General features: G+C 43.0%; 3 protein-coding genes across 11 annotated transcripts in view; 2 read left to right on the top strand and 1 right to left on the bottom strand.

Moving 5' to 3' along the window:
* Positions 1-24,894, top strand: part of LOC142464315 (uncharacterized) — a 223,742-nt gene that overhangs the window by 33,079 nt on the left and 165,769 nt on the right. For 2 of the 8 annotated variants that reach the window (XR_012787646.1, XR_012787645.1), the window contains one exon: positions 2,151-2,356. The exons of 2 other annotated variants lie outside the window; for them this stretch is intronic. The gene's annotated coding sequence lies outside the window, so the exon portion shown is untranslated. Of the gene's footprint in view, positions 1-146; positions 1,687-2,150; positions 2,357-24,894 lie in introns of those variants that run through there. 4 more of the 8 variants (XR_012787647.1, XR_012787642.1, XR_012787643.1 and 1 more) reach the window with 3 other exon arrangements.
* The window catches only part of LOC142464329 (uncharacterized), a 794,668-nt gene that overhangs the window by 654,907 nt on the left and 114,867 nt on the right, over positions 1-24,894 (bottom strand). The window lies entirely within an intron of this gene.
* On the top strand, positions 2,371-12,622 carry LOC142464342 (uncharacterized). Its single transcript, XM_075567862.1, has 2 exons — positions 2,371-3,288; positions 10,953-12,622. The coding sequence occupies exons 1-2, from the start codon at positions 2,394-2,396 to the stop codon at positions 11,804-11,806; spliced, it is 1,749 nt and encodes a 582-aa protein (XP_075423977.1). The 5' UTR covers positions 2,371-2,393; the 3' UTR covers positions 11,807-12,622.

The raw sequence follows: 24,894 nt of genomic DNA, 5'->3' as shown, positions 1-24,894 counted from the left end.
ATATATAAAGGACCCCAAACAGGTGCCCCTGATATCGCCTGAGGAAGTATACTTTTGTATACGAAACGCGTCGCGAAGGGTTTTGCTGGCTTGTAATCCACTCATAGCCAGTCTTCACACAAGTGTTTTTTATTGATCGCGATCAGTAAACGGAAAACGGACTGGCATCTTCGGGACTACTTTTGGGGGCTTCATTCGCCGCGCATGCGCGTCACGCGGACCAGCACGCCGACACTCGTGGAGGTCTGAACACGCAGCATAGCCAGAGACACAGTCCCAGCGCGCGGGACTAGTTTCTAAGAACTGAAATTACCCCCTGTCACCCCATTTGATGCCTGACCTTAGAAGTCACGATCGAGATCAGGATCATTAAAGTTTTTATCCATGTAAGTGTTTACTATTTTTTATCTGCTTGTATTACACTTTATATCTCAATTTTGGTGCGCTCTTGTGTTTTTCTTTCTTATTTGGTATATCCCTGTATACCTCTCCCATCTAAAAAGATGTCCAATCTTTTTTTGAACAAATCTATTGTATCTGCCATCACAGTCTCCATGGGTAATGAATTCCACATGTTAACTGCCCTTACTGTAAAGAACCCTTTCCTTTGTTACTGGTGAAATCTCCTTTCCTCCAACCTTAAGGGATGGCCTCGAGTCCTTTGTACTGCCCGTGAGATGAATAGTTCTTTTGAAAACTCCTTGTATTGTCCCCGAATATATTTGTATATAGTTATTATATCCCCTCTTAGATGCCTCTTTTCTAATGCAAATAAATCTAATTTAGCTAGCCTCTCCTCATAAGTTAGATTGTCCATACCCTTTATTAATTTGGTGTCTCTTCTCTGCACTCTCTCTAGTTCCATAATGTCTTTTCTTAGGATTGGTGCCCAAAATTGTACTCCATATTCAAGGTGTGGTCTTACTAATGCTTTTGTAAAGGGGCATAATTATGTTTACTTCCCTTCCATTCATTGCCTGTTTGATGCAAGATAAGATCTTGTTTGCCTTTGCAGCTACTGCATGACTTTGGGCACTATTGCTAAGCCTGCTGTCCAATTTTCTTTATTTTGTACATCAACCTCTTGTGTGAAACCGTATCAAAAGCCTTTGCAAAATCTAAGTAGACCACATCAACTGCATTACCCTGGTCTAAATTCCTACTTACCTCCTCAAAGAAACAAATAAGGTTAGTTTTGCAAGATCTATCCTTCATAAATCCATGCTGACTATTACTAATAATTTTGTTTTCCATTAGGTATTCCTGAATATTATCCCGTATTAAACCTTCAAGTAGTTTCCCTACTATTGAAGACAGGCTTACAGGTCTGTAATTCCCCGGTGTGATCTAGCTCCCTTTTTAAATATAGGCACCACATCTGCTTTACGCCAATCTTGTGGTATCGAGCCTGTGGAAATGGAGTCCCTGAATATTAAATATAATGGTTTGGCTATTACTGAGCTTAACTCCTTGAGAACTCTTGGATGTATGCCATCGGGGCCAGGTGCCTTATTTACTTTAATTTTTTCAAGTCGCTTATGAACTTCTTCCTCAGTTAACCAATGGTTCATTAATATGGAGGTTGTGGCTTCCTCCTGTGTCACTACTATTGAACTTGATTCTTCCCTGGTAAACACAGAGGCAAAGAATTTGTTTAATACCTCAGCTTTTTCCTTATCTCCAATAATCTGCCTACCCATCTCACACTGTGAAGGATGTCTTCAGCCGCGGGAGCAGTCACGTCCTCTGCTGCCACCACCTGATGGATGTCTTCAGTTACTCCCACTGCAACCAGGATTCCGCCGCAGTCCCCACACCCTCCGGTGCTGGCTGCAGGTAAGTCGCAACTACCTTGACGGGTATTTTTTTTTTTCGGTTACCCGGTAATTTTTGGGACTTGGTGCAACAGTAGAGAAAATATTTGTTTCCACTTATGAGACATAAATGTAAAATGATTCATTTGGGTGTTCCTTTGCCTTCCTCTAGGATATTGTAAATATAACTCTAATATAACATGTAACTTTAATTATATGATTCAGTATCTGGCACAAGTAGAATTTTATAAGGGTCAAATTCGGTGAATATTTGTCTCTCATCCAAATGTACTTTGTTGCATTGCAATGTTACATTAATACATTTTCTCACTACAGATTATCTTCAGCACATGACTGATCTGTGAACAAGAAGCAATATAAGAAATGTCCCAAACATCATAAATTACAGGTGTTAATGGAAATATGTTTGAAGAACTTCAACATTGCATAAGTCTGTATGAGAACTGGAAGAAGATTACAAGAAACTCGGCAGAGCATTCCTATACATCAACAGCATTTTACTAAACTTACAGACACCACAATACCAGGCAAGACAGAGAGGGTTTAAAGAGCAAGGAAATGAAAACCTACAGTGGAAAATGCGGTCATGTTATACAGCAAATAATCCATACAGGGAAGAAATCCTATAACTGCTCTGAATGTGAGAAAAGCTTCAATAAGAAATCAGCTCTTGTTAGACACCAAAGAATCCACACAGGGGTGAGACCCTATAAATGCTCTGAATGTGGGAGAAGCTTCATTGATAAATCAGATCTTGTTAAACATCAAAGAATCCACACAGGGGTCAGACCCTATAACTGCTCTGAATGTGGGAAAAGCTTCAATGATAAATCAGATCTTATTAAACATCAAAGAATCCACACAGGGGTGACACCCTATAACTGCTCTGAATGTGGGAAAAGCTTCATTGATAAATCAGATCTTGTTAAACATCAAAGAATCCACACAGGGGTGACACCCTATTACTGCTCTGAATGTGAGAAAAGCTTCAGTCAGAAGTCTAGTCTTGTTAAACACCAAATAATCCACACAGGGGTGAGACCCTATAACTGCTCTGAATGTGAGAAAAGCTTCAGTCAGAAAACTAGTCTTGTTACACACCAAATAATCCACACAGGGTTGAAGCCTTATAAATGCTCTGAATGTGGGAAAAGCTTCAGGCATAAATCAAGTCTTGTTACACACCAAACAATCCACACAGGGGTGAGACCCTATAACTGCTCTGAATGCGAGAAAAGCTTCAGTGACAAATCTAATCTTGTTAAACATCAAAGAATCCACACAGGGGTGAGACCCTATAACTGCTCTGAATGTGAGAAAAGCTTCAGTCAGAAATCTAGTCTTGTTACACACCAAATAATCCACACAGGGTTGAAGCCTTATAAATGCTCTGAATGTGGGAAAAGCTTCTGGCATAAATCAAGTCTTGTTACACACCAAACAATCCACATGGGTGAGAGCCTATAACTGCTCTGAATGTGATAAAAGCTTAAATCGCAAATCTAATCTTGTTAAACATCAAATAATCCACACAGATGTGTGTGGCGATGAGAGGGTTAATCAGGCCTAGATAAAGGTATTATACCCGGCTGGTTAACCCCAACTCAATTGTATAAATCCCAAGAAAGAGCAAATTATACACACTTTCATTAATTGTAACTCTAGTTACACTGTATATCTCTTGAGATGTGGGTGTGAGAAAGGTTATGTGGGTCGCACCATACGACCCTTAAAGAACAGAATCATGGAACATGTCCGTGCAATATACAAAAAAGACCTAACACACCCAGTCTCAAGACATTTTACAAATTGTCCACAGGGTACTATTAAAAATTTCTCATTTTCTGGAATAGACCACATACATGCCCCTATCAGGGGAGGAGACAGGTTGGGCATATTGAATAGAAAAGAAATGTTCTGGATTTACAGCTTAAACACTATGCAACCCTCAGGCATTAATATTGATTGGGAACTAAAGCATTTTTTATAACATCATATATATCTAATGGTTCTTACCTTCGTTGTGATTTATACTTATTATTGACTTACATGTATTTATTTTATGTACATGTTTTCATATATCTGCTTGATAATCTGTTTTCTAGATCTGTTTGTTTAAATATTTTATTATTATGTTTCATTGATAATTATTATATTTGTATAAACTGTTTATATAGCTGTATTATATATCCTTATCATTCACTGCTTTGAATTCATGCTTTAAAATATGTCACCATATTATGATATTAGTTCATGTGTAGCTAAATTGGCAGATTAATATCTCTACCAATATACATATCCCTATATTATAATTTATCATACATATATTATTATATACATTACCTTATCTTTTTATATACTTAATAGAATTTGTTGTTCATTTTTTTGATATGATTCTGTTATCTCATCTGGTGACTATTAGATCATACACTATGTGTTAGATCAGGGTTTTTTAATACATTTCTTTGGTTTTAGTTCACACATTTTTTATTCACACTTAAGACTATTGTCCATCTATTGAAAGTTTTCTTTTCCATTTTTATACTTAATATATACACATAAATACTCATTTCATATTATTCATCATTTTTTATTATCACATTCATTATACATACACATACATTGTTTTTTATTATTTTTTTAACACTTAACAGGTTAAACTTACACTTACATCATTCTCCTTTAATTAAGGGGCTGATGAACTATAATCATCATGTTTTATAAACATACATATTTTTTACACATTAAGATACATTATTGTTTGATCTAGTATTCTTCATTTATTTATGATTCCTTTGGACACTGTATTGTTTTTGTTTCTGTATAGACATTAGTCTTTTGCTTGTCTTTTAAATATATGTTTACATGTTTATTGTAATAGATTGGTTCACCTCACCGGATTGGTGTCATGCTCAGAGGTGAGGGCGCTCCTCCAACTTGCATGAGGGTACAGCTGATTGCATATCTTGTTAACCTTTACCTAATTGTGGGCGTATACTTACCTCTGACCATTATATAATCTGATGTGAGTAGAACAATTAGCACTCTTTGATAAAGCGCCTCCACGGCGGGAAACGCGTCAGAGTTTTAAACGTTAGTGTGTCTGTCTTTTTTTTGGCTCATATGCCTAATAAATAAATAATTATTTTGCTACTGGCCCTTTTTTCATTTTTATTAGCAGTGCTCTACTTTTTTCCTCCCTGTTCCTGATTTTTCACCTTAGTATTGCAGCACGCCGGTATCTACGACACATAGCAGCTGTCTACACCAAGAGGATTTCCTCTTCTAGCTGCAGAGATCCGGGGCTTTTGCCAGTGTGCAGCCGGTCACCATTCCCCTCACCTGCTCCGGGAATCAACATCGCGGACGGACATCCGACGTAGGAGTGGAGTGTCCTGTCCGGTCTTCACTGCCAGCAGCCAGCACTAACCCCACCGACAGCCACGACCCGACAACTCGGAGAACATCGATCAGGTACCCGGGGGAGACGGCGGGAGACCCTGTACACGGATCTCCATTCCCAGCAGCCAGTCCCCATTTCACCGGGTTACCACATTCTCGGCTGAGGAGGTTACCTAACTCAATTTACAGCAACCGGTGGGGTGAGTGTTTTCCATCGGCGTGGCGAGACTTCTCCTACGGCAGCATACAGGTGAGGTGGGGGTTTCCAGGCAGGCACACACCATCGGCTCACCCACTGGACTCCATTATCCACATAATATTTATTTTGCATTATACCGTTTTATGGACATATGTTTTTCTTCTTTTATGGACTTTCTTGTTTGTTGAGAGCATCACCGGGGGGTAGCTACCCCTACTTTCTACCTATGGACTGTTCAATTGGTTGGTAGCTCACACTAACAAGACATTTATATATTATTTATATATTTTTTCTATAGGACTGGTTAGACATAGTTTTTTTGATATCTTATTTTTATATTAAGGCTGTAAATCACACACCATAACCCTTTTTTAGACCTCAATCATATACTTACACTAAGCTTTTGTTCTTGGCTATCATGGAGGATATAGAACAATCTGAAAATGAAGATACTCAAAGCAATCTTTATGTGCAGACTTGCTATGACAATACTAGGAGGATTAAGAGAGCTGAATATGTGTTTGACAATTCGATTGAATTTGTATGTGAAGAAAATTCAGACTTAACAGCACATTTCCTCAAATTAGAGAAATTATTATCAGATAACATCAGGCTATGGTGGGATATCACCACCCTAGAGAACTACACTAAAGCCAAAAGAATCCCAAGGGGACTGAGAATAAAAAAGGCACTCACTTTTGGCTTTAGCAGTAGAGAATTTGAGGAAAAATGGAAAACTACATTAAATGATTGCTCATTCAAACTCATGAGTCTAATTATCGAACACAAGATGTCTGAGAGGGTTTCATTGGGTACTGAGATAAAGTCTCTACAAAATAAGCTCAAAACATATGAAAAAATGGAACATTTTTCAAATAATGACAAAACTTTGTTGTCCAATATAGAAGCTATTGAAGATACAATCATGGAAAAAAAGCAGTCCAAATTCGACCGGGACCGCTTAGACTATGAGAGAAACCAGGTATACACCTGGGAAAGACCTGGGAACTCTAACACCAATAGAGGTAGATCTAGAACCCCTGCACACGCACAGGCACATAGAGACAAGACATCTAGTACACCAAAGAAATCAATCTTAAAATCCAAATATGCAGATACCTCCAGTTATGAGTCTGACACTTCTGAAAATGAGACAAAATATCCATCAGTATCCTTTGATATTACATCAGATACATGGAGAGGAAACAGTTCCTCGGGTCATACATCACGGGATACGCCTATGCCTGGCACATCGGGTTACTTCTCCCATCCTAACAAACCACAGGAATCAAAAAACTATCAAGGACAAGGAGGTCAAAGAGGAAGAGGGGCAACAAAGAGGAAAAAATATTCTTAACATCTGAAAATTGTAATGTCATTAACATCTCACAAAAGACATTATCTACAGGACAATTATCCCTACTTAATCGAGGGTTGAATTTTGCCCCTCAAAGTGACTTCAACCTCTTTGATACTTATATTGACCTACAGCGATTTACCCGTAAATTGACTTTAAAAAAATTCTTTGCCAACAGGTCTGGAAATATTGTACCCATATATGATGCAGCTGAGATGTCCCTAGCCAATGGGGAAGATGATTTAATAGAACCAGTCTGCTCTGATTTTTCATTTAAAGAATTGTGTGTGATCTCTGACTTAGAAGACTTGCGCTTAGAACAGGAAATGGAGGATACAGGAGAAGAGGTGTCTCTTTCTGATTTTCTTAGTTTCGAACACACTACCTTTAGGAAGAAATCCACCTTTTGTCCCTATGGCTCTAAGAGTGCATTCATTACCACATTTGAGAAATTGGTGGAAAAGGATCTGAGGATCTTGGCAGATAACTGTAAACATGACTCTTTCCGTTGCAGCAATCTCACAGCCATTGAACTGCAAGAATTACAAACTTTAAAACAAGACAAAACCATAGTGATCAAAAATGCAGACAAGGGTGGTGCGATTGTTGTACAATCTGCAGATAGTTATAGATTGGAGGCATTAAGACAATTGTCTGATCATCAAGCCTATAGAAAATTACCCTCAGACCCCACCACCAATTTCTCTCATGCGTTGGATGATTTACTGGAACTGGGTAGAGAACTTTACGTGCTTAGTAAAAAGGAATTTGCATTTTTATGCACCCCTAACCCCATAGTTCCCATCTTTCACCATCTCCCAAAGATCCATAAGTCTCTCACAAATCCTCCGGGACGTCCCATTGTGGCAAGCATTGGATCTTTGGGAGATGGGCTCTCCCGCTTTATAGATGCTTATTTGCAACCCATTGTACAGTCATTGCCATCTTTTCTAAAAGACTCTAATCAATTGATTTTTGATCTTAACAAAGTACAGTGGCGGGAGAGTTACAGATGGGTAACTATGGACGTTACCTCACTCTACAACATTATCAAACATGAACAGGGCATTTTCGCCATACAGCATTTTCTCACACTTTCCCACTTATCACCAGCACTTTGCACGTTTTTATTAGACTCTATCACGTTTTTACTCACGCACAATTATTTTTCTTTTGATTCACAATTTTATTTACAAATTCGAGGCACTGCTATGGGCACTTCTTTTGCACCCTCATATGCGAATCTTTTTATGGGGTTGTGGGAGTCTGATTTTATTCTTAGTGACAAAAATACCTTTAGACACCAAATAAAATTCTACAAACGATATATAGATGATCTTCTATTTATCTGGGATGGTGACCTCACTTCACTCCACACTTTCATGCACTCACTTAACACCAATGATCAGAATTTACATTTCACTTATCAGGAAAATATTAACCACATTTATTACTTGGACCTAATGCTGTATGTCGATATGCGGGGTGACATCCAAACTGATATCTATAGGAAATCCAATGCACGAAATTCCTACCTCAGAGCGGACAGTAATCATTCTAAATCTCTCAAAAAGGGCATTCTCAAGGGGCAATTTACAAGATTAAAAAGGTTGTGTTCGACTAAAGAATCTTTTGACATACAATCAAATGATCTCATTACAAGATTTTCATCTAGAGGTTATCAGATGCATGACATCATAGAAGCCCATAATATGGTTAAAAATTTAGACAGAAAAGACCTTCTATTACTATCCAAAAAGAGATCCAAACAAGATGAGGTTACAGCTCCATTATTTATCACCCAACAGAGCAGGCAGTCAGATCGCATACGTTCCATCATTTATAAACATTGAGACACTTTAAAGTTGGATAAAGATCTGACCCCAATTCTTGAGAACAAGCCAAAATTGGTTTTCAGGAAAGCTAAATCATTGGGCACATTCCTCTCCCCTAGTCTGTTTGATTCAAAAATGAATCATAATAGCATTACAACTATACCAAAAGGTTTTTTCCCATGTGGACATTGCGGGATTTGTAAGTTTGCTAGAAAAGTAAAAAAACTCAATTGTATAAATCCCAAGAAAGAGCAAATTATACACACTTTCATTAATTGTAACTCTAGTTACACTGTATATCTCTTGAGATGTGGGTGTGAGAAAGGTTATGTGGGTCGCACCATACGACCCTTAAAGAACAGAATCATGGAACATGTCCGTGCAATAAACAAAAAAGACCTAACACACCCAGTCTCAAGACATTTTACAAATTGTCCACAGGGTACTATTAAAAATTTCTCATTTTCTGGAATAGACCACATACATGCCCCTATCAGGGGAGGAGACAGGTTGGGCATATTGAATAGAAAAGAAATGTTCTGGATTTACAGCTTAAACACTATGCAACCCTCAGGCATTAATATTGATTGGGAACTAAAGCATTTTTTATAACATCATATATATCTAATGGTTCTTACCTTCGTTGTGATTTATACTTATTATTGACTTACATGTATTTATTTTATGTACATGTTTTCATATATCTGCTTGATAATCTGTTTTCTAGATCTGTTTGTTTAAATATTTTATTATTATGTTTCATTGATAATTATTATATTTGTATAAACTGTTTATATAGCTGTATTATATATCCTTATCATTCACTGCTTTGAATTCATGCTTTAAAATATGTCACCATATTATGATATTAGTTCATGTGTAGCTAAATTGGCAGATTAATATCTCTACCAATATACATATCCCTATATTATAATTTATCATACATATATTATTATATACATTACCTTATCTTTTTATATACTTAATAGAATTTGTTGTTCATTTTTTTGATATGATTCTGTTATCTCATCTGGTGACTATTAGATCATACACTGTGTGTTAGATCAGGGTTTTTTAATACATTTCTTTGGTTTTAGTCCACACATTTTTTATTCACACTTAAGACTATTGTCCATCTATTGAAAGTTTTCTTTTCCATTTTTATACTTAATATATACACATAAATACTCATTTCATATTATTCATCATTTTTTATTATCACATTCATTATACATACACATACATTGTTTTTTATTATTTGTTTAACACTTAACAGGTTAAACTTACACTTACATCATTCTCCTTTAATTAAGGGGCTGATGAACTATAATCATCATGTTTTATAAACATACATATTTTTTACACATTAAGATACATTATTGTTTGATCTAGTATTCTTCATTTATTTATGATTCCTTTGGACACTGTATTGTTTTTGTTTCTGTATAGACATTAGTCTTTTGCTTGTCTTTTAAATATATGTTTACATGTTTATTGTAATAGATTGGTTCACCTCACCGGATTGGTGTCATGCTCAGAGGTGAGGGCGCTCCTCCAACTTGCATGAGGGTACAGCTGATTGCATATCTTGTTAACCTTTACCTAATTGTGGGCGTATACTTACCTCTGACCATTATATAATCTGATGTGAGTAGAACAATTAGCACTCTTTGATAAAGCGCCTCCACGGCGGGAAACGCGTCAGAGTTTTAAACGTTAGTGTGTCTGTCTTTTTTTTGGCTCATATGCCTAATAAATAAATAATTATTTTGCTACTGGCCCTTTTTTCATTTTTATTAGCAGTGCTCTACTTTTTTCCTCCCTGTTCCTAAATGTAAAATGATTCATTTGGGTGTTCCTTTGCCTTCCTCTAGGATATTGTAAATATAACTCTAATATAACATGTAACTTTAATTATATGATTCAGTATCTGGCACAAGTAGAATTTTATAAGGGTCAAATTCGGTGAATATTTGTCTCTCATCCAAATGTACTTTGTTGCATTGCAATGTTACATTAATACATTTTCTCACTACAGATTATCTTCAGCACATGACTGATCTGTGAACAAGAAGCAATATAAGAAATGTCCCAAACATCATAAATTACAGGTGTTAATGGAAATATGTTTGAAGAACTTCAACATTGCATAAGTCTGTATGAGAACTGGAAGAAGATTACAAGAAACTCGGCAGAGCATTCCTATACATCAACAGCATTTTACTAAACTTACAGACACCACAATACCAGACAAGACAGAGAGGGTTTAAAGAGCAAGGAAATGAAAACCTACAGTGGAAAATGCGGTCATGTTATACAGCCAGGGAAGAAATCCTATAACTGCTCTGAATGTGAGAAAAGCTTCAATAAGAAATCAGCTCTTGTTAGACACCAAAGAATCCACACAGGGGTGAGACCCTATAAATGCTCTGAATGTGGGAGAAGCTTCATTGATAAATCAGATCTTGTTAAACATCAAAGAATCCACACAGGGGTCAGACCCTATAACTGCTCTGAATGTGGGAAAAGCTTCAATGATAAATCAGATCTTATTAAACATCAAAGAATCCACACAGGGGTGACACCCTATAACTGCTCTGAATGTGGGAAAAGCTTCATTGATAAATCAGATCTTGTTAAACATCAAAGAATCCACACAGGGGTGACACCCTATTACTGCTCTGAATGTGAGAAAAGCTTCAGTCAGAAGTCTAGTCTTGTTAAACACCAAATAATCCACACAGGGGTGAGACCCTATAACTGCTCTGAATGTGAGAAAAGCTTCAGTCAGAAAACTAGTCTTGTTACACACCAAATAATCCACACAGGGTTGAAGCCTTATAAATGCTCTGAATGTGGGAAAAGCTTCAGGCATAAATCAAGTCTTGTTACACACCAAACAATCCACACAGGGGTGAGACCCTATAACTGCTCTGAATGCGAGAAAAGCTTCAGTGACAAATCTAATCTTGTTAAACATCAAAGAATCCACACAGGGGTGAGACCCTATAACTGCTCTGAATGTGAGAAAAGCTTCAGTCAGAAATCTAGTCTTGTTACACACCAAATAATCCACACAGGGTTGAAGCCTTATAAATGCTCTGAATGTGGGAAAAGCTTCTGGCATAAATCAAGTCTTGTTACACACCAAACAATCCACATGGGTGAGAGCCTATAACTGCTCTGAATGTGATAAAAGCTTATATCGCAAATCTAATCTTGTTAAACATCAAATAATCCACACAGATGTGTGTGGCGATGAGAGGGTTAATCAGGCCTAGATAAAGGTATTATACCCGGCTGGTTAACCCCAACTCGCATTGGGATGGAAGAAAGTATTTTCACTGCACTGCTGTATTTGCCCTGTCCCAGCCTTCTTAACCTCAGTTTGCAGGCTATACCCTGCCTGCTGTAATAGAAATACATGTAAACTATGCTATCTAATTTTCAGGCACAAGATGGCGTGGTGAGTGCCAAAGCCAGCACCGAGTATGGGAGGTCTGCTGTATAGTATGGGTATACATTTCAAGCTCTCGACTCCGTAACCGCAAGTCAATTGAATAAGTTGCTTGCGGTTAGACTTGAAGTGCTTTACCGATACAATGTATCTGTACCTTGTTAGCTCGCAGAACTTGAAAGGCAGAAAGTCAATGGCCGTGAGAAAGTAGGTCAATTGCTTTGGGAACTAGGTGAAATTGAGTTCCCACAAGAAAGCTTTTCAATGAAGCGGGCTAACTCCCGAATGGAGGCAGCCAGCACCCTGATTTTTGGTGTGCAAGTGTAAATAAATAAAATACTCACATATATATTTACATAGTAATGAAAAGTTCAGTCCGCGCTCTGGCTCTTTAAACCTGGAATGTTGATCCCTCTCTGTTCTTTTGCTGCTCTCGTGTTTTGAGGTGTCTCCCCCACCTCCAAATGTGGTTTCCACCGGAAGACTCCGACGGCGATACCAATGTCAGTAAAAGAGAAAAAACACAAGGCGCACCAAGATGAGAGATGTAAATTGTATTACCAAAAAATAAAATAGTAAAAACTTACATATAAAATTTCTTTAATGATCCCCGATTCTGACGTTTTTTTATCACAGGAGCAGGGCATCGTCAGAATCGGGGATCATTAAAGAAATTTTATATGTACGTTTTTACTATTTTATTTTTTGGTAATACAATTTACATCTCTCATCTTGGTGCGCCTTGTGTTTTTTCTCTTTTACTGACATAGTTACATAGTAGATGAGGTTGAAAAAAGACGTAGGTCCATCAAGTTCAACCTATGCTAAATTTAGACAACAGATACTTTATCCTATATCTATACTTACTTATTGATCCAGAGGAAGGCAAACAACAAACCCCACTTAAGGGGAAAAATTAATTTCTTCCTGACTCCAAGAATTGGCAATCGGATTAATCCCTGGATCAACATTCTTCCAATGTATACTTATTTGATATATCCCTGTATACCTTTCCCATCTAAAAAGATGTCCAACCTTTTTTTGAGCAAATCTATTGTATCTGCCATCACAGTCTCCATGGGTAATGAATTCCACATTTTAACTGCCCTTACTGTAAAGAACCCTTTCCTTTGTTGCTGGTGAAATCTCCTTTCCTCCAACCTTAAGGGATGGCCCGAGTCCTTTGTACTGTCCGTGGGATGAATTGTTCTTTTGAAAGCTCCTTGTATTGTCCCTGAATATATTTGTGTAACGGGTATTCCCTATGAATACAACCGCTACTACCTGCTGTGCAACCTGTGTGGCTCTCAGGAGCCTAAGCCTCCGCTTGGGGAACCTGGGGTACATGCATGTTATACATCTCTGGGTGCAACGCCTCCACCTGGGAGGGATCCCAACGGAGTGGGAGGAGGCCCTCACAGGAAACAACCACACAAAGCGAGCAAATATAAAACAGGACTGGCTTTACTGCATAGCAAAACATAATAACACACACATTACATAACCATGACTCCTCTCTAGAGGAGCCACATGTGGCGTCACACAGGACGCTAACCACTATGCGCCACGGCGGACGCTAACCACTCTGCGCCACGGCGGACGCTACAACCTCTAGGCGTCACGGCGGACGCTACCACCTCTTGGCGTCACGGCGGACGCTAACCTCCCACAGAGTGACCCCACCCTGTGTCCAGTAACCCCCACCCAAATGTCTCACACTCCCAAATGTCAAACACCAATGCCTGTATATATGTGTGACTGCGCAGCCACTATGTCTGGTGATTAGGCCTTGTTGGTGCACGTGAATGGTAGGTTACCTGCCCGGGGCTCCAGCCACGGGTACCGCGATATCACTGGAGATCCGCCCGATCCGACGTTGTCCTCCACACTGCGTTGGGTGAATTCCAGCGCGGATAATATCACCTTAGTCCCAGGGTCGGCGGTGGTGTTCTGAGCCCAGAACCCACCTCGCAGGGCCGCACGGATTCAGCGCTGTGTCCCTGACTAAGCTACCAATTAATGGGGCAGTGTCCCTATCTAGGGCCTGTCCCTAAGCTCCACAAGCTACGAGGTGACTCAGGACCTAACTGGGACCTTGGGGGCTGCTGGCCTAATGCAGAGGGTCACTGACCCCTGCATCCACCTCTTACCCCTAGCTGGTCCGGATCCTGACTGCCTGCGTGGCTGCAAAACCCCGCGAAATGTATCCATCTGTTCCCAGGCAAATCCCTCAGCCCTATTGGCTCCCTGGCGTCAGGTGTCTCTGCCCCTATGCACCCTGGGGGCTGGCAGACTCATCTCGCGCATGCGCGAGCTATCTGGGGCCTCCCGCGCTATGTCTGCCACTGCGCATGTGCAACAGCCCTAACATGGCGGCGCCCTGCTTCCCGGGCCGGTGGCAACGCGATCGCGCCCTTAGCGACGGCTACCGGCCCGCTCGCGTTCCTAGCTACCAGGGATTCCTCTGCTCGCGCTCCGGCCCCCCCTCACTCCCTCGCACACAGCGTTTGGCCAAAAGGGAGGAGGGGGTCAGCCACACTAAAGGGGAACCTGGCTACATCCTCCCCCTGGTGAAAATCAGGGGAGGGTCCCATAGACTAAGCGGTTGACTCAGCACAGGGGCCGAGTGAGTCACTGTCCATGAAGGCGCAGCCATAGCTTTCGCGCCATACCCCCCATCAGGGCGGGGCTCTGCTGTTCGCGCCATTCCCGGCCAGCTTTTTGCAAGTTCTGAATCAGCCATTTTCTCTGCGACTGGCCCACGCGGTCTCCCTAGCAAGCGGGAACCGCCATTTTGGGTGGCTTTTAAGCCCGAAATGTCAGTTTGTTTGCTCTCCTCGCTGGGTTCCCCCCCAGTTATCACAATGTCCTCACACTCTTCAAGGGTGGCACCTTGGTGTCCCAGACAGGACAAAAACGGGGCAGCCACAGCCTTCGCTCCACTCCAGAGCAGATTAGTTAAAGACAGCTCAGCGACAGTTTGCTCTTCAGTGGGGCGCACGCCACGGGTGCCTTCCCCATCAGCCTCTGGTCGCCATTTTGGTCTCTCCGCACCACGCGGATCCTCCATTCCTTGGGTTGTCACACTCTCGTACCAATTATCGTACATGGGGCTCCGCTCTGCGGGGCAGCCACCACACCAGTACAATAAAGATTGCTCAGATGCACCACCACATGTGTACCTGATCTAGGCTGGACTCATGTTGCACTACCTCAGGCTAGGCTCACTCTCTCAGTGTCTGCTGTAACTCCTTCCTCCCAGTCTGTGCTCCCTATGGTAAGTGTCTGGAATGGGCTAGAGTACTCTGGCTCTGCCATGCAGTACTTGGGGCGTCTACCTCTCTTGGTCAGCCTAGCGCAGACCCTCTCCAGGATTCCTGACCACTTTAACAGGCTATCCCTTCTGGCGTCCTACCAACTAGCACTACCTCAAAGTGACTCGGTCAGCTATAGCCCGGCTCCAAACCCCTCACTCCTTTCAGGCCCCTAGGTCGTCCCTGCGAACTGGCAATAACCTGTCAGCACCTGACCATCCCTAGGTCCGTCCCTACGCAGCACAGAGTGGCAGCAGACGCTCTCCCTGTTTCCCAGTGTGCCTAGCTAGAGCCTGTACTGTTGACAGATCTGGTCTCAGCTCGTACTATATCCGTATTTGTCCCCAGGATGACCGGGTACTGACACTGTCCTTGAGGCTTTGGGCACACCATTGCCTCCACATTCATGGGATGTTTCTTGCCGGTATTCAATTGAAGTATCTCCAGTTGAACGCTCACAATCCCATCGATAGGGTAATCCTCGTTGCTCAACCCCCTCACCTTCATATGTTCCGCCGACCGCAGGGGACAATGCTTCAGGTGCTGGTCATAGAAGTGCCGGTATATTATGGTCACTTGAGACCCGGTGTCCAATAGAGCAGCAGCATAGACTCCCTCTACTACCACACGTACGATGGCCGAAGGGCCCACCTGACAGTAACCATCTCCCCCTGGAGTTCCTTCGCCTGGGCTCAGCTCAGGAGGGGCTTCGGAAGGCGTGGGGGTGGCCTCGGTGGTTTTGGCTTCTGAGGTCTGCCTCTGACAGATCATAGCCCTGGCCGAGCTTCCTTTACGGGGCGTTTCCTTTTCTTGGGTGACTCCATTAGGGCACTCTAGAGAAATGGCCTTTCTGTCCACAGGTATAGCAGACGACGTCTTTGAGGTCCAGTCGTCTTTGGTAAGTGGGGGAGGATCTCCCCGAAGCCCGCCCTTTCATTGAGGGCGACTTGGGTGGCGCATCTTCCTCTTTGACAGGTGTCTTGGTCCGGCGAGCGGAGGCTCCCGGGGTGTCACTGGCCGGAGGATCTCTGACCTTGGTGCCTGCATGCAGCTTGGTATAGGCCTCATGCCCTTTTACGATCCCCAGAATGTCCATGAAGGTAGGGGGAGGTCCCTCCTTTAGTGAGCACCTGATCATGATCACGATGTGATGAGTGGGGATGGCCCCTCGGAGGAACTGCTTGCGCCGATATTCGTCCATTTCTGAAGATAGGATGAGGCCGCAAGTTCGCAATTTCCACAGGACCAGCTGGATGCGTTGCAGGAAGTCGGACAGGTCTTCCTTCTCCTTCTGTCGGAGAGCGTAATATTTGAACCACAGCTCGCTCTCCTCTTCCTCTTTGCCATAGATCTGGACTAACAAGTCTACCATCTGGTGAGCAGAGAGATCAGGGTCTTGGTCACGCTGTGCACTGACCATGGTGGCCGCTGGGGGTCGTAGGCTTTCCAGGATTCTCTGCCGTCTGACCGTTTCAGAGCAGGGCCATTCGTCGATCACCTTGAGGGTGTGCTCCTTCCAAGAATCGATACTTTCTTCGCCTGTGGGGACAGGAACCGTTCCTGAGAACGCCTTCAATTTCCTATAATTTTGGGCTTGGGCGGACGTAGTTATCGCTTCCACAAGCTGCGGGACTGTCACTCCTAGCAGAGAGCCATCATTGTCGGAGCCACTGGCTATCGCTGCACGCTGCCTGTTATGGGTTGGGGTAGAACTGTTCACAGACCGGTTAGTAACCGGTGATGTGGGCGGACTACCGGCCCAGCTGGTGGCCCCTTGCCTAGCATCAGAAGAGAAGGTCACTCTGGGTACGGATATATCTGATCAGATGGGTGTACTGGCGGCCATATCTCTGTCGTCCCAACCCTCATGTCTGGGGAGGGAAGTGACGTGACTGGAAACGGTTCCGGGGTAAATTAGAGGGCACCCTTGCGGTAAAGTCTCTGGTAGATACACTACTCGTGGGCCTCTATCAGGAAGTATAGCTTGTTCAGTGGCTAGCAATAGGGTATTCTCTTGCCGGTCAATGTTATAGTGCTTGCTGATGAGGCGGGCGCCCGCCAGACCAGGTAATGTCCTTACTGCGCTGCAGACAGTAAACATGGAGACATCAGCAGGCACCTCGTCTATGGCGACCACGTGTCGCAGAAGCTCTCCTAGCTTTTCGGCCCAGTCGGCCACTTGTTTGGGCGTGAGCCCAGACATGCTGACTGACAGGGTAACGGTAACTACAAAGTGGGGCACCCCGGGACTCTCTCAGCAGCGCCTCCAAATGTAACGGGTTTTGTGCACCGGCCTGACCCCCCAATCTCATATTGGCCCCTGTGGTCTAACCAGTCCCCATTACAGTGTGATTGTGTCTGGTGGTGCACCTGTTGGCAACAGGACTCCTGAGTCTCCCGCATGATGGTGTATGGGGAGGACCCGTCCAGACAGGCAGCTGAGGTAGTGTGCGGAGTCCTACCTAGTTCCAGTGCAGCGCCTCCACATCATCAGGGTCCCTTCGGTCACTTGGGGATGGTCCTGGCGAGGAACTCCTCTGTGGTGCTCTTCTCTGTACATTCACTCCACACATGTACACGAGAGGGTTTGTGATTAAGAGCATCTTTATTGGTTGAGGTGGGCTAACTGCCCCTCGCAGTAGTTTCTCTAGCCACTCATTGTCCCTCCGTGCTTCCTTTTGAAAGGTGTAATTCTCCTTTAATAGGGATTCCCTATCCCAGCCGGGATGTCTTTACCCTGTGCCAGGTCCCTGGACACAGTCTTCCTGTTCAGCTACTATAACATAACTCTTCTAGACTATTCAGAACTCAGAACTTTTCCCATAGAACTTTCGCGACCGTGATAGCCTTCTAGTCTTTTGTGGGGAAGGCCTGTGCATAGCGGGTGTAATGGTCCGTGATGATCAGCACATTACCGATTCCTCGACTATCAGGTTCGATACACAGGAAGTCCATACACACCAGGTCCATTGGACCAGAACTCTTCAGATGGGCCACGGGAGCTGCTCGGGTAGGCAACGTCTTGCGTTGAACGCACCGGGAACAACGGCGGCAGTGTTCCACCGCTTCCCGCATCTTGGGCCAGAAAAACCGGTCTCGGACTAGCCCAAAAGTCTTCTCTACACCGAGATGCCCGTGTTCATCGTGTAGAGACTTCAACACCATATATCTCAAGTTTTGGGGTAGAACTAGTTGTCGCCTATCAGGGTGGTTATGATATTGGACTACCCTATAGAGCAAACAATTATCTATCTCGAACTTGTCCACCTCACGCATGAGTAACGCGACCAGATCTCGGGGAGCACTCTTCAATAGAGCGGGGTTCTTTCGCTGAACGGCTTGTCGGATTATACTGATCACGGGATCTCTTAATTGATAGTCCACTAAGTCTTTCCATCTTATGACTTTGTCCTGGGTTATGTTCATCCCTGCGGGGTCGCAGTAGGCAGCAGGGATCGCCTGCGACTGGCACCCTAACGAATCGGCAACTCTTAATTCAGAGAATGCGACCTGATCATTGATGACGGCCGCTATACTACACATTGCTCGCATCCCAGGTCCAGGGATCTCTTCCCATTCATCATCGTCAGGGGTAGCACTCAATCCTGGTCGTCGTGATAGAGCATCGGCCACAAGTTAGAGTTCCTGGCTCTCAAATGGGCGATCACGGAGAAACTTCATGATTACCTCTATGGTGTTACGTTTGAGGTAAGGACCGATAACAATCCCCTCACGTACATCAATACTTCCGCCAAATTGGATGCAGCCGGACACCGATGGCTGGCGACACTATGTAACTACCGATTCTCCCTGAAGTACAAGCCAGGGCCTCTGAACATTGGGGCCGATGCTCTATCACGACGACCAGGATTGAGTGCTACCCCTGACGATGATGAATGGGAAGAGATCCCTGGACCTGGGATGCGAGCAATGTGTAGTATAGCGGCCGTCATCAATGATCAGGTCGCATTCTCTGAACTAAGAGTTGCCGATTCGTTAGGGTGCCAGTCGCAGGCGATCCCTGCTGCCTACTGCGACCCCGCAGGGATGAACATAACCCAGGACAAAGTCATAAGATGGAAAGACTTAGTGGGCTATCAATTAAGAGATCCCGTGATCAGTATAATCCGACAAGCCGTTCAGCGAAAGAACCCCGCTCTATTGAAGAGTGCTCCCCGAGATCTGGTCGCGTTACTCATGCATGAGGTGGACAAGTTCGAGATAGATAATTGTTTGCTCTATAGGGTAGTCCAATATCATAACCACCCTGATAGGCGACAACTAGTTCTACCCCAAAACTTGAGATATATAGTGTTGAAGTCTCTACACGATGAACACGGGCATCTCGGTGTAGAGAAGACTTTTGGGCTAGTCCGAGACCGGTTTTTCTGGCCCAAGATGCGGGAAGCGGTGGAACAACACTGCCGCCGTTGTTCCCGGTGCGTTCAACGCAAGACGTTGCCTACCCGAGCAGCTCCGCTCCCGTGGCCCATCTGAAGAGTTCTGGTCCAATGGACCTGGTGTGTATGGACTTCCTGTGTATCGAACCTGATAGTCGAGGAATCGGTAATGTGCTGATCATCACGGACCATTACACCCGCTATGCACAGGCCTTCCCCACAAAAGACCCGAAGGCTATCACGGTCGCGAAAGTTCTATGGGAAAAGTTCTGAGTTCTGAATAGTCTAGAAGAGTTATGTTATAGTAGCTGAACAGGAAGACTGTGTCCAGGGACCTGGCACAGGGTAAAGACATCCCGGCTGGGATAGGGAATCCCTATTAAAGGAGAATTACACCTTTCAAAAGGAAGCACTGAGGGACAATGAGTGGCTAGAGAAACTACTGCGAGGGGCAGTTAGCCCACCTCAACCAATAAAGATGCTCTTAATCACAAACCCTCTCGTGTACATGTGTGGAGTGAATGTACAGAGAGGAGCACCACAGAGGAGTTCCTCGCCAGGACCATCCCCAAGTGACCGAAGGGACCCTGATGAGGTGGAGGCGATGCACTGGAACTAGGTAGGACTCCGCACACACCCTCAGCTGCCTGTCTGGACGGGTCCTCCCCATACACCATCATGCGGGAGACTCAGGAGTCCTGTTGCCAACAGGTGCACCATCAGACACAATCACACTGTAATGGGGACTGGTTAGACCACAGGGGCCAATATGAGATTGGGGGGGTCAGGCCGGTGCACAAAACCCGTTACATTTGTATATACAGTAGTTATCATATCCCCTCTTAGACGCCTCCTTTCTAATGTAAATAGATCTAATTTAGCTAGCCTCTCATAAGTTAATGTCCATCCCCTTTATTAATTTGGTGGCTCTTCTCTGCACTCTCTCTAGTTCCATAATGTCTTTTCTTAGGATTGGTGCCCAAAATTGTACTCCATATTCAAGGTGTGGTCTTACTAATGCTTTGTAAAGGGGCATAATTATGTTTACTTCCCTTCCATCCATTGCCCGTTTGATGCAAGATAAGATCTTGTTTGCCTTTGCAGCTACTGTATGACATTGGGCACTATTGCTAAGCCTGCTGTCTACAAGCACTCCTAAATCCTTCTCCATCAAGGATTCCCCCAATATATCTCCATTTAATTTGTAAGTCGCCTTTTTATTCTTGCATCCCAAATGCATAACCTTACATTTATCTGTATTAAACCTAATTTGCCATTTACCTGCCCACGTTTCCAGTCTCTCCAAGTCCTTCTGAAGAGAAATTACAACCTGCTCTGATTCTATTACCTTACACAATTTAGTATCATCTGCAAAGATGGAGACTTTGCTCTCGATCCCAACCTCAAGGTCATTAATAAATAAGTTAAAAAGCAGGGGTCCCAGTACCGATCCCTGAGGTACTCCACTCACGACTTTAGCCCAACCTGAAAAAGTTCCATTTATGACAACCCTCTGTTGTCTGTCCTTTAACCAGTTTTCAATCCAGGTGCATATATTATTACTGAGTCCGATTTTCTTTATTTTGTACACCAACCTCATGTGTGAAACCGTATCAAAAGCCTTTGCAAAATGTAAGTAGACCACATCAACTGCATTACCCTGGTCTAAATTCCTACTTACCTCCTCAAAGAAACAAATAAGGTTAGTTTGGCAAGATCTATCCTTCATAAATCCATGCTGACTATTACTAATAATTTTGTTTTCCATTAGGTATTCCTGAATATTATCCCGTATTAAACCTTCAAGTAGTTTCCCTACTATTGAAGTCAGGCTTACAGGTCTGTAATTTCCCGGTTGTGATCTAGCTCCCTTTTTAAGTATAGGCACCACATCTGCTTTACGCCAATCTTGTGGTACTGAGCCTGTGGAAATGGAGTCCTTGAATATTAAATATAATGGTTTTGCTATTACTGAGCTTAACTCCTTGAGAACTCTTGGATGTATGCCATCGGGGCCAGGTGCCTTATTTACTTTAATTTTTTCAAGTCGCTTATGAACTTCTTCGTCAGTTAACCAATTGTTCATTAATATGGAGGTTGTGGCTTCCTCCTGCAGCACTACTATTTAACTTGATTCTTCCCTTGTAAACACAGAGGCAAAGAATTTGTTTAATACCTCAGCTTTTTCCTTATCTCCAATAACCTGCCTACCCATCTCACACTGAAAGGGTCCTATATTTTCTTTTCTCATTTTTTTATTATTAAGGTACTTAAAGAACTTTTTTGGGTTGACCTTACTTTCTATTGCAATCCTTTTTTCATTATCCATTTTTGCTAATTTGATTGCCCTTTTGCAGTTTTTGTTGCATTCCTTATAATTCTGATACAATGTCTCTGTCCCTTCTGACTTAAAGAATCTAAACGCCTTCCTCTTCTTGTCCATTTCCTCCTTTACCTGTTTATTTAGCCACATTGGTTTTGACTTATTTCTTTTATACTTATTACCCAAGGGTATACACTGATAAGTGTGCTTTTCTAACAATGTTTTAAAGACCGCCCATTTATCTTCTACATTTTTCCCTGCAAAAACATTATCCCATTGTATTACTACTAGATTAGACCTCAGTTTATTAAAATCTGCCTTTCTAAAGTTTAAAGTCTTAGTTGAACCCAAGTAATCTGTTTTGTGATCATTTATTTAAAATGAGACCATGTTATGATCACTGTTACCCAAATGTTCCAGGACTTGAATATTTGGTATTACTTCTACATTGTTTGATATGACCAAATCCAGAACTGCCCCTCTCCTGGTTGGTTCCTCAATAATTTGGGTCATATAATTATCTTTAAGCACCCCCAAAAACCTGTTTCCTTTTGTTGTAACGCTAATCTCATTGCCCCAGTCTGTCTGGATAATTAAAATCCCCCATTATGCAAACATGACCCAGTTTTGATGCCTTCTCCAATCTTCCTCAATCTCACAGATATTTGGTGCTTTATAGCATATTCCCACAAACATTTTCTTTATACTTTTACCTATAAAAATTACAGTTGTGGTACACCCAGAACATACAGTACCGACAATGTTTATTGAAGCAAAAGCCGCCGGTTGACCAGGACTTACTCCGGCTGGTGCTGAGAATAGTCAGTGCGCCAGCCGCATCCAGCCGCGTCCCCTCCGTTTCCCCCCCCTCCAATCGGCGCGCAATTTAAATACCTTCCCGACCCCCTAGCGGCTCCTGCTTTGCCCCTCTGCATCCCCGCTCCCCCGCTTACCTCATTTCAAACCTTCAGGGGAGTCGGGGAAGCCGGGGAAGCCGGGCGCGCACGTCACTGTGACGTCACCGACGTCACGCGAACGAGCCGCTTCCCAACGCTTCTCCACGCTGCCGCCACGCATCCAGCCGTGCGGTTTTTAGTCGAATAAACATTGTCGGTGCTGTAATGTTTTAATAAAGTGTGTAGTACTGTGAATTTAAAATGTACAGGCAGGAATTGTTTTCTGTAAGCCCGGGAAGAAATCCTTTGGCATGTAAATATGCTACGGTGCATGAGCTGAGGGTATTTTCCTTCCGGCATTTCAAAGAGGTCCCGCTAAGTGGGAGCCTCTAAGTCTAGGGAAAATGGAGGGATGAAAACCTCAGAGATCCAAGGTGTGAAAATGGCTGGGATGTTGCGGAGTGCTAGATCCCGGCACCCAGCATGAGCCATTCGCACCTTGGAGCCAAACCCCAGACCCAGGGTCGCCAGGAAAGGGGTGTATTCCAGGTATGCTAAACCGCATGGGTGTCAAGTGAGCACATGCGCTTTGCAGACCGGAAAGCCTTTTTTGCCAGTTTTGCAAACTACGGGCAAATCAGGGATTGGTGGGTTAAATGTTCCCATGAAGGGGATTGGGCATACATGTTAAAGATAGGCTTGTGAACCCTATGAGCCCACCGGACTATCCCCAGTGTGATTCATGATGTGACTACGCTCTACACAGGATTTCGTTCAAGTATAGCGGTAGCGGTTCCAGGACGCAAGGAGTTAATAACATCGCAACCAAGGATTTACCCTAAAGTCCGGAATTCGTTGGCCCTGGTGACTCCCGAACGAATTCCTACGAACTTCTACGAAATTCCTTTATTTGGCGGAGTTATTAGATCGGCAACTTGCGATCTAGCCAACTGGACTTTAAACAGAGGCTGCATTTCTTGCGCTTTCTTGCAAAGGACATTTTATTTTGTTTCCCCATCCCAGTAAGTGTTTTATTAAGTGCATTCTGAAGCTGTCGTGTGTTTGTCTAGCAAGGAAATAAATGACAATTTATTTTGCCTTCTTGTCGTGTTCAATCGAGAATCCCAAAAATATAAAAAGTGTTGATAAGTTCTGGTCCACCGTGACAGGGTGAGACCCTATAACTGCTCTGAATGTGGGAAAAGCTTCTGGCATAAATCAAGTCATATTACACACCAAACAATCCACACAGGGGTGAGACCCTATACCTGCTCTGAATGTGCTAAAAGCTTCAATCACACATCTAATCTTGTTAAACATCAAAGAATCCACAGAGGGGTGAGACCCTATTAACTGCTCTGAATGTGAGAAAAGCTTAATTCAGAAATCAGATCTTGTTACACACCAAAAAATCCACACAGGGTTGAAGCCTTATAAATGCTCTGATTGTGGAAATAGCTTCTGGCATAAATCACAAATGTGAGAAAAGCTTTATTTGCAAATCACATCTTGTTATACACCAAAGAATCCACATAGGGGTGAACCCTATAACTGCTCTAATATGAGAAAAGCTTTAGTCAAAAACAAATCTTTTCAAACACAAGAGAAATCACATAGTGAAGTCTCCCTCTAACTATTAATGTGAAAATATACAAATTACAAAAAAAAAACCCACAAAACAAATATTTTAGGGAAATGGCAATTGCCAAAAGCTTGCCCTGACATGCAGTTTATTTGCAGCAACACTGTGACTGCATAGATTTCAAACTGGTATATGGAGGCATGCGTTGCACTTTAATGGGGTTATTTACTGTGATAGTGCCAATCAAGAGACCATGGATATATACATATATATATATATATATATTATCCCCTG

The sequence above is a fragment of the Ascaphus truei genome, chromosome 12, assembly GCF_040206685.1.
Source record: "Ascaphus truei isolate aAscTru1 chromosome 12, aAscTru1.hap1, whole genome shotgun sequence".
NCBI lineage: Eukaryota > Metazoa > Chordata > Amphibia > Anura > Ascaphidae > Ascaphus > Ascaphus truei.
The sequence above is the reverse complement of the archived record's forward strand: the minus strand, read 5'-3'. Positions and strand labels throughout refer to the sequence as shown.

Coding starts and splice junctions, on each gene's coding strand:
- LOC142464342 (XM_075567862.1), top strand. CDS start 2,394: ATGAAAACCTACAGTGGAAAATGCGGTCATGTTATACAGCAAATAATC. Junction 3,289..10,952: donor ACACCAAACAATCCACATGG/GTGAGAGCCTAT, acceptor TTATACAGCCAG/GGAAGAAATCCTATAACTGC.